Source organism: Gekko japonicus, unplaced genomic scaffold, assembly GCF_001447785.1.
Source record: "Gekko japonicus isolate JY-2015 unplaced genomic scaffold, Gekko_japonicus_V1.1 scaffold709, whole genome shotgun sequence".
NCBI classification, from domain to species: Eukaryota; Metazoa; Chordata; class Lepidosauria; order Squamata; family Gekkonidae; genus Gekko; species Gekko japonicus.
The window spans coordinates 407,596-416,403 of record NW_015169796.1 but is presented as its reverse complement, the minus strand read 5'-3'; the positions used below and the strand labels follow the sequence as shown (position 1 = coordinate 416,403).

The 8,808-nt window shown below is 46.3% G+C and overlaps 1 protein-coding gene across 1 annotated transcript in view; it reads right to left on the bottom strand.

Moving 5' to 3' along the window:
• OGDH (oxoglutarate (alpha-ketoglutarate) dehydrogenase (lipoamide)) overlaps positions 1-8,808 on the bottom strand; it is a 73,270-nt gene that overhangs the window by 13,079 nt on the left and 51,383 nt on the right. Inside the window, exons 8-16 of the mRNA XM_015417052.1 lie at positions 8,004-8,150; positions 7,544-7,634; positions 6,597-6,776; positions 6,224-6,352; positions 4,071-4,250; positions 3,206-3,358; positions 2,106-2,208; positions 1,422-1,550; positions 746-896 (exon numbers count right to left, since the gene is read on the bottom strand). Of these exons, the coding sequence (XP_015272538.1) occupies positions 746-896; positions 1,422-1,550; positions 2,106-2,208; positions 3,206-3,358; positions 4,071-4,250; positions 6,224-6,352; positions 6,597-6,776; positions 7,544-7,634; positions 8,004-8,150 (1,263 nt within the window). The remainder of the gene's footprint in view (positions 1-745; positions 897-1,421; positions 1,551-2,105; positions 2,209-3,205; positions 3,359-4,070; positions 4,251-6,223; positions 6,353-6,596; positions 6,777-7,543; positions 7,635-8,003; positions 8,151-8,808) is intronic.

Here is an 8,808-nt window from a genome sequence, read left to right as displayed (position 1 = left end):
TGAAAAGCTCATCAGCAGGCAGCACTTAACCTTTCCTGTGGCTGTTGGCGGCTAGTGGCCAGGGCGGGCTGCCTGCCGGCTGCGACTGTCTGCGAGCCAAGAGCACCTGGGGTCTGCTGGCCGCGGTTGGGAAGCCGGATGCTGCTGGGCCAGCTGGGCACCTCTGAGCACATGCAGAGGATCATGGGCCAGGCAGTGGCAAAGGGAAGGGGCTGCTCCTCTGACTGAAGCCTCTGACCCGGGGGGCGGGATTGTGGCCCGGCGGAAGGAGGGAGGGCAGTCAGGGGGGCAGGTCCGGCAGGCTGTGGTCGGCACTAGCAGGAGGTGGTGGTGATCTTCATGAAGATCGGATGCTGCTGGGCCAGCTGGGCACCTCTGAGCACATGCAGAGGATCATGGGCCAGGCAGTGGCGAAGGGAAGGGGCTGCTCCTCTGACTGGAGCCTCTGACCCGGGGGGCGGGATTGCGGCCCAGCGAAAAGAGGGAGGGCAGTCAGGGGGGCAGATCCGGCAGGCTGCGGGCAGCACTGGCAGGAGGTGGTGGTGATCTGGATGAAGACGGCCGGGGGAGAGAAAGAGGCGGCGACGGTGGCTGGGATCAGGGTGACGCAGGTCTTTGGCGGGGCGGGGCGGTTTATTGCCCTTATGATCAACCCGCCATAGGTGAAAGTTTAGTTCGCCTAGTGGGTGGGCCGGCCCTGCCCGTTTAGAAATGCTGGCTGCATACAAGAAAGTGAACAACGTACCTGAATGTTCCTCTCTCAACATCCTGTCCGCTCAGTCGAATGTGGATTCCCTCTTTAAGGAGAGAGCCAAATGACATGTACTCAGCAAGGGCCCAGTCTACTGTCCGATTAGTAACCATCTCTCCCCGAGTTTTCAGGATCCGGCTCAAACCTGCAGAGACAAACACAGCATCACACTCGAACTCATGACCCTAGAGGTCTTTAAAAAACTGGCACTCCAGAGAACACATGGGATGGTGAGGAGGAAGGATACGACTGAGCTCAAGGTACTAAAAGGTGAAACGGTCATGAAAGCAGAGCAAAACTGAAGAACTCAGAGATTCCTTTACACCTTAATTTAAAGAACCCAACAACATGGCCTGGGATCTATTCTTTGTGGAATCTCTACGTGTTTAAGAAAGCTTAGAGATAGAGGGAATAGCTGATCAGCTCAAACAGCTGTAAAACCTGAATCAAGAAGGAGCTTCAACAAACTGAACAAAGGATATTGTGGACTTTGGGGATCTCAGAAATTAATCTTGCAGCCTAAACATTCTCAATTCCTCCTAGATTCTGTGGTCCCAAAGCTTATTACTCCAACAAGTCTGCTGTTGCTTTTTCTCACGCAACCCCACTTCCGTATTAAAAATGAACCCACAAAAGGACAGAACCCAACTCCTGAGATAGAAAATCATACCGCCATGAATGGTGAAGTTCTCGACAGGTACTGAGCTCGCCACCTTTCCTATATGGACCAAATCTTCTTCATTCACACCAGTGGAAGGGCAGGTCATGCTCCTGGGCTGGCCATCCAGAGTGAAGAAACCTGGGGGAACAAAGGAGAGCACATTAACGGAGTTGGTCATTTACAGGACCACTGATGTTAGCTTTAGCGAATGGAATAAGTAGTAACGCAAACCCATCACCATCTCTGATGCAAGCAGAAAACCTGGCAGAGAAACAACCCTATACAAAGCTACTGAAAACAACATGCTCTGCCAGAGCATCTGCAGCAGGCCTCATTCATCAAGGGCCTCTCTCTTAATTAAAGAGGGATTTTATTTGCCAAGTGGGTGACATTCATCGGCTCTTTTAGTAACAGCTGCAATCCACTGGCAATGGAAACAGTTCTTCGCTGGGAAGCTGCCAGTCCACATGAATACTGCACCTGAAATTGCCTTATCCTGAGCCAGGTTTTTGGTCTCTCGAGGTCAGCACTATTTACTCTGGCTGGTGGTGGCTCTCCAGGGTCTCCAGGTCAAGGTCTTTCCCTTCACCTACCACCTGATCTTTTTAACTAGAAGTGCTCGGGACTGAGTCTGGGGCCTCCCACAGACCGAGCAGATGCTCTCCATTGAGCCACGGCCCCACCCCAACTCACCAGGCCAGGGAGAATCGAGCCAGTGCTTGATGTGAAGGATTTTTTCGTCCTTGGACCGGGCATGGGCCTCTTCACAGATCTTATCATACTTGGAAATTTCCTCCTGGAAGGCAGAGGACCAGGACAGGTTAAGTGTGATAACAGGTGAGCCTAAGAACAAGGTGAACCTGAACACCAGCTCATGCAAAGTAAACAGAGTCGTAGAGAACATTCTGTCTCCACCACATCCCAGTATTTTTATATATACACAACTCACAGCGGAAACAATGCTCTGTCATTGTCCCGAACCAAAGGCTGCTGCTAAGTGACAGTGCTCAAGAAAGCCATTTTTCTAACAAAGAAGAATTTTCTGAAAAGGGAATCACCACTGAAGCCCTCTTAAAGGCTGCAGAGAAATTCCAAGAAAGATACTGAAGCGGGTACTTTGCACACTGCAAATGAAGGCAACTGCTTCCCAGGACCATGATGACAACTCTTCTTAATACATTTCACTCTGCACCGTTCTCCATCAATTGGGAAACATCAGAACTGCGCTTCTCTTAGTAAGAGGCAGTCCGAAACAGCAGTAGCTGTTGTATGTGAGACTTCACAGTATGAAACTGAATTTTTAATTGCCAAAAGGTGGTGGGGTGTGTGCTGTGGACTTTAGTGCAGAGGACCGTCTGGATCTTCAAGAGCCAGAAGCACCAATGGGATAAAACTTTACGAACACAGAAATCTAAAAAACTTTAGGCAGCTCTTACAGTAGCCAGGCACCACATTTAAATACCACGGGGATGCTTGCTCATTGCCTCCTCCTTCCCAATTACCTAAATGTGTATTCCGTTTGCTCACTGGGCTCTGTTTATCCCTGATTCTGTACCAAGTCAGCCTTCGGATGCTACACCCTCCCCTCTTGTATGCAGTGACAGATGATCTTGCCACACACCACAACCAGGTGCCTTCTACTTTATGCAGCTGAACATAAGTTTCAGCTTGCACAGTTCCTGGCCTAAGTTCCCACATTCAATCATTTCCCAAAAAGAGGCTTATAAAGGCATTTCTATAGGTTGTAACGGGTCACTGGCTACAGACTGACTGTCAACCAGAAATTGCAGTACCTCATACTCAGGTTGATTTACCACCCCTTGAGAGATCAGTGACTCAGCATATTTCTGCAGCACAGCCTTCTGCTTTCGGATCTGCTTGTACATTAACGGCTGAGTGAACATTGGCTCATCCATTTCGTTGTGTCCATTTCGTCTGTAGCATACCTAACACATTTGAAGGGGGAAAATGCACTTAAGTTAAGCTGCATATTCCATCTTTCACAGCAAAACATGGGAGGGGGGGGACCTTCTCTAAGTGGCTCTTATTAAATATTTAAAGGTGCTTGCTGTAGTAGTAGTTTATTGCAAATGGCCAAAGGCTGTTAGAGTCTTAAACTAAAAAAAACCCATGAAATGCAAATGTTAACAGAAAACAATGATAATAATAATGATTAAAAACTAGTTTAAAAGAACTGATTTCACAATTGGCAAACCTTATACACACAGCAAAAGTTAACAACAGCTTGAACATCAAGCATAACTTTAAGCATGGATTTTCTTGGCATACAAAGATAACATATGCAAGTTATGTGGTGGATTTAGGATAGCCAAGATTATTGTGAGAAATTTGGATCTAGGTTCCTGATAGAGGGGACAAAACAAGATATTACGGGGACGGTCCTCCAAGATGCTTGCTATAAGGAGATGCTCAAGAAATTCAGAGGGACTAATTAGGACCTCGTAGCAGCATAAGCTAAAAGCAAGATTCACTGAAACCTAGTGACTTCCTTGTGTCCTTGGATAAAACAGGAAATGTAAACGAAGAATGCAGACTGAGAGGTTTAGTATGGAGCTTACTATAAACTGCACCCTCTGAAGCATTTCCTTGCAGTTCCAGTCACAGAGATATATCTATATCCCCAACAGAACCACCTACCAGGTCCACCACTACATCTTTGTGGAAAGTACTTCGCCATTCAGCTGCCACATTGCATACATAAACCACTGCCTCCGGGTCATCAGCGTTCACATGGAATATGGGTGCATTCACCACACGGGCCACATCTGTCGGGTATGGAGATGAACGAGCCATACGAGGGTCAGTAGTGAATCCGATCTGGAGAGCACAATTAGAAGTTACAATGCCCACAAAGAGGGAGACTACATGCATTCTTACCATTTGACTGAACACAAATACAGCCGATGGCTTAAGCAATGATTCCCAAATAGGGACCACAACCACGGAACATAGAGTCAAGAGTCTGGTCCAAAACTAAGGGGGGGAACACAGAACACAACACACTGTTTTCTAATTCTGTAAGGCAGACTATAAACAAAGTAAATTTTAAAAAAATGAAAATAACAGACGTAGGTGGCAGGTCCATTAGTCATGTGCTTTGGAACCACTAGCAATTAGGATTCCCTAGCACGGTGATCCCCAAACTTCTTGGAATACATGGACACGTTTGGAATTCTGATACAGCTTGGTGGGCACAGTAGGGTTGCCAAGTCAAAATATCGCCGGAGCGGGGGACTCCCCGCTGGCGGCTGGAGCGCGCGCGCCGCACACACTTCACCCAGAAGTGACATGATGACGTCGGGCACGCTGGGGGCGGGGCCACGGTCATCCGAGGGAAAACTCTATGGTTTTCCCTCTGATGGTCGTGGCCCCACCCCCAGTGTGCCCGGCGGCATCACGTCACTTCTGGGTGACGTGCACGTTGGGGTAGGGTTCCCCCCGGGGCCCGATCCGCCAGCAGCAGGGAACGGGCCTCTGAGGCGGGGTTTCCCCCGCCCCCCGGGGGGACTTGGCAAGCACATCTACAAAATGGCTGCCACAGGAAGCAGAGTAGGGATGCCAGCCTCCAGGTGGGACCTGGGGATCTTTCAGAATTACAGCTCATCTCCAGACTACAGAGTTTAGTTCCCCTGGAGTGCCAAAGCAACCTCTTCAAAAAACATCTACAAAGCCAATCTAATCTCCAAAGGCCAATAAGAAGCCTTGCTGGGCAGAAGCTATGCCAGGCTCTGCCCACTTTTTCAAAACACTTGGTGGGGGGGCCAGGAAAGGTGTCAGTGAGTACCATGGTGCCCATGGGCACAATGTTGGGGACCCCTGCCCAAGCAGCTCAAGAGGTGAGTGAGAATAAACTAAATCTAGGTCTGTTTTTGTTTTCTTAGTCTAACAACTAGAAAAACAGCTTTTACCAGACTAGGTTAAAATGGTGATTGCTTTAATTTTTTTAATTCAGCCCCAGCTATTTAATAATTTTTCTGAATTTAAGGTTAATGATGATGGGGAAAGGTTAATGAAAGGAGCCCTAGTTATTCAACAGATAGCAGCTCAGCACTGTTTCTAGATTTGGCTTCAACTCTTTGCCTGATGAGTCAGTAGAGAGGGAAACAAAAAGGAACAAGCAACACGAAGACTAGTGCCCTTTAAAAGAGAGAGGGAGAGAGTTTTTGAAGAGAGCACAGGGTGAGAGATGAGACAGAAACCAGACTAGCTCAGTGGGACGGACAACAGCTCCACAAGTGCCCCTTTCTCCTCATAAGAACCAGCCCAGCCAATACTAATGAGAGGGTCGTAATGACAAGCTAGACTATTATTTCAATGAGCTTTCATGAGTCACTGCTCACTTATTCAGATATCTGAAGAAGTGAGCAGTGACTCACAAAAGCTCATACCGCACAACAAATTTTGTTAGTCTTTAAGATGCTACCAGACTCTTACTCTTTTCTACTGCTACAGACAAACACAGCTACCCATCTTGATCAATTCTGTCAATGAGTTCGCTCAAAGTTTAACAGTCAGTATAAGAACTCAGTTAGTACATTTCGGACAGCATCACTTGCACAGCTTGCCTGGCCTTTAAGTCGGCCCATCCAGACATTTCCCCAAGAACAGTATCAAGAAACCCGAGTCAACATCAGTACTCAGCTGCAACTGAAAGCTTCGAAACCAAAATGGTACTGAAGTTCTCGCAAGAACTGAGAAGTGAAACTTCAGTTAGGTGCTTTCGGCAGATTACGTGAAAAAGGATAGGGAGGAAGCATCCTGACATTGCAGCAAAAGGATCCACATATTACCTGGTTGTTCATCACTACATGTACAGTCCCGTATGTCGTATAGGAAGGCAGGTCACTCAAGTGGAACGTCTCATAAACTATACCTTGCCCAGCAAAAGCAGCATCACCGTGCAAAAGAATGGACATCACCTTGAAGGGGAAAAACAAGAACACAAAATGCTTGTCAGGAATCTGGCAACCACTAGAGAGCCAGAAATGGCTGCAGCGACGCCACTGAAGGACAGATTATTGGCCACAGAAAGAACAAACAGTTCGAGCTAGACGTAGTTTCTGACACTGGGATGAAAAATACCCCCTTCCCTTTGACTAACCATGTGCAAACAACTGTGGAGAAAGATGATCAGTGACCTACATAGACTGCATGCCCACTTACTTTCTTCCCTTCAGTGTCTCCGCAATAAAACTGTTCAGCCTTCGTCTTTCCCTGAACCACAGGATCAGCAGCCTCCAAGTGAGATGGGTTTGCAACCAAGGAAAGAGGGATGGTCCTGTCGGTGACACGATTTATCCTTCGGTGGTACATTCCCAAGTGGTATTTTACATCTCCTGAGCCCTGAGGAAAGAGATTTAAGGTTAACTTAATTTTCAGAGCCTCAAAATGACCAACCAACATACACACTTTGAATTCTTACACGGTTGCCAAAATTTCAAACCAGGAAGGCAGAGAAAACAGTGCTGCTACTTACTACTTGGCTTTATTTCATCCCTCTCTATCTTATTCCTGCTGGTGTAGGAGGAGGTTGCAGGCTTTTAGTGATGATCAATCCAGATCTGAGATTTCAGAGTATACTATACTAGCACCTTCATCCCAAATGTAGACAGCCCCAGTAGCTACTGTAAAGAATCACTGTGATTTCATATCACAGCTGGACTCAACAGCTATTGTTAACCATTTGAAGATGGCTGAAAATCTCATGCAAATGATCTGATTCACTGCCATATAGGAAGGGGAGCAATATGATGTCTTAAATTTCTATCCTTTCCTGAAGTTTAGGTTCATATGAAAGGGAAGCTTTAAAGCACGTGGCAATTCACCCAGAAATCCAGTTACAAGGCCATAAGAGCATGCCACAACTTCACCCTTGAGGAAAAGCTACTGAAATCTGAACAACATTAAGGAAACTACCAAGTCAGTCTCACAGGACCAAAAATGCTGGAAGCAAGCTTTTGAGTCACACAGGATGAACTCTTAAAAACAGATGTTCAAAAGGGGGATGGGTGGGGGGAGGAAAAATACCATAGGGTAATCACCATTCAGAGACAAATAATTCTGTGGAATAGGAAAATGTAATCCTGCCCCAAACACATTAAATAACTCACCTCATCTGCAGCCTCCAGCTTGGAATCAAACTGGCAGAAAATTTGCTCTAACTCCTTCCTGATCACGTTGGCAAGAACATTCAGACGCCCCCTGAAAACCAATTATATTTAGCAAGAAACTGATTTTGTATCAGTCTGGGCCAGTTTGGTCTTAACTACTCCTTTTTTGCAGTAAATAACAATTATAGCATTTTCTGTTAAAAAACTGGAGCCACATAATTGACTTCACAGTCTTTGTGTCTGCAGGGTAACGACTTACTATTTCCCAACTTAAGAATGGGGTACTGATGGTCAGAGAAAAGGGACTTTGCTGAAGTCACACAGTAAGAAGTTAATGGCAGAGGGGAATATTCTACCCAGCTCTGCTTTGACACAAGTACAGCTCTCTACCCAGTAGCTCTTAGTAATCCTACAAACCTCACCCCTTCGGTAATCAGTTTTTTCTAAGAACAAAATTTACCTGTGCGGCATCCCCATGATAACATAATCTACTCCCTTCTCGCTTGACTTGTCAATTATCGTCTTCAAGGCAGGTATCAGCACCTCACATCCTTCCAAGCCAAATCGTTTTTCAGAAGACCATTTCCTATGAAGGAACTCTTCAAATCTGGAAGGCAGGTATAAAAGCCATTTGAAGGACCACAACTGCCAGAGAACCCACAAGGGTCTTGAAAAATTCCAAATGAGTCATATAAACCAATATGCTGTTATTAAAGTCACTAGTACTGTAGAATGCCTAATTCAACAGGACAGAAACATAGGAACATCCAGATAAGAATATGCATACCAATATTTAAGTGATTAAATATCCCTGACCTGGATAGCCCAGGCTAGCCTGATCTTGTCAGATCCCAGAAGCGAAGCAGGGACAGCCCTAGCTAGTATTTGGACGGGAGACCTCCAAGGAATACCAGGGTCATGATGCAGAGGCAGCCAATGGCAAGCTGCCCTGAACATCTCTTGCCTTGAAAACCCAACAGGGTCGCCATCAGTCAATCTGTGAGTTGATGGCAAAAATAAAAAAATAAATAAAAAGATGTTTGACTCTTCCCTTAACAAGTCCTCACCAGCTGACTAAGTGCCTGAAAGGAATCAATTTCAAAAGGAATCTAAGGAACCATGATTGATGAAACACCAGTTCAGAAAGGATATTGCAACACTGCTCGTATGAAAAGGAACAGAAGAAAGAAAAGTCAAAGATGGCAGACATCCACCTCCTCCCCATCATAGTATCTGTTGAAAGGGATTCGAGGCTGCCCTGAAAT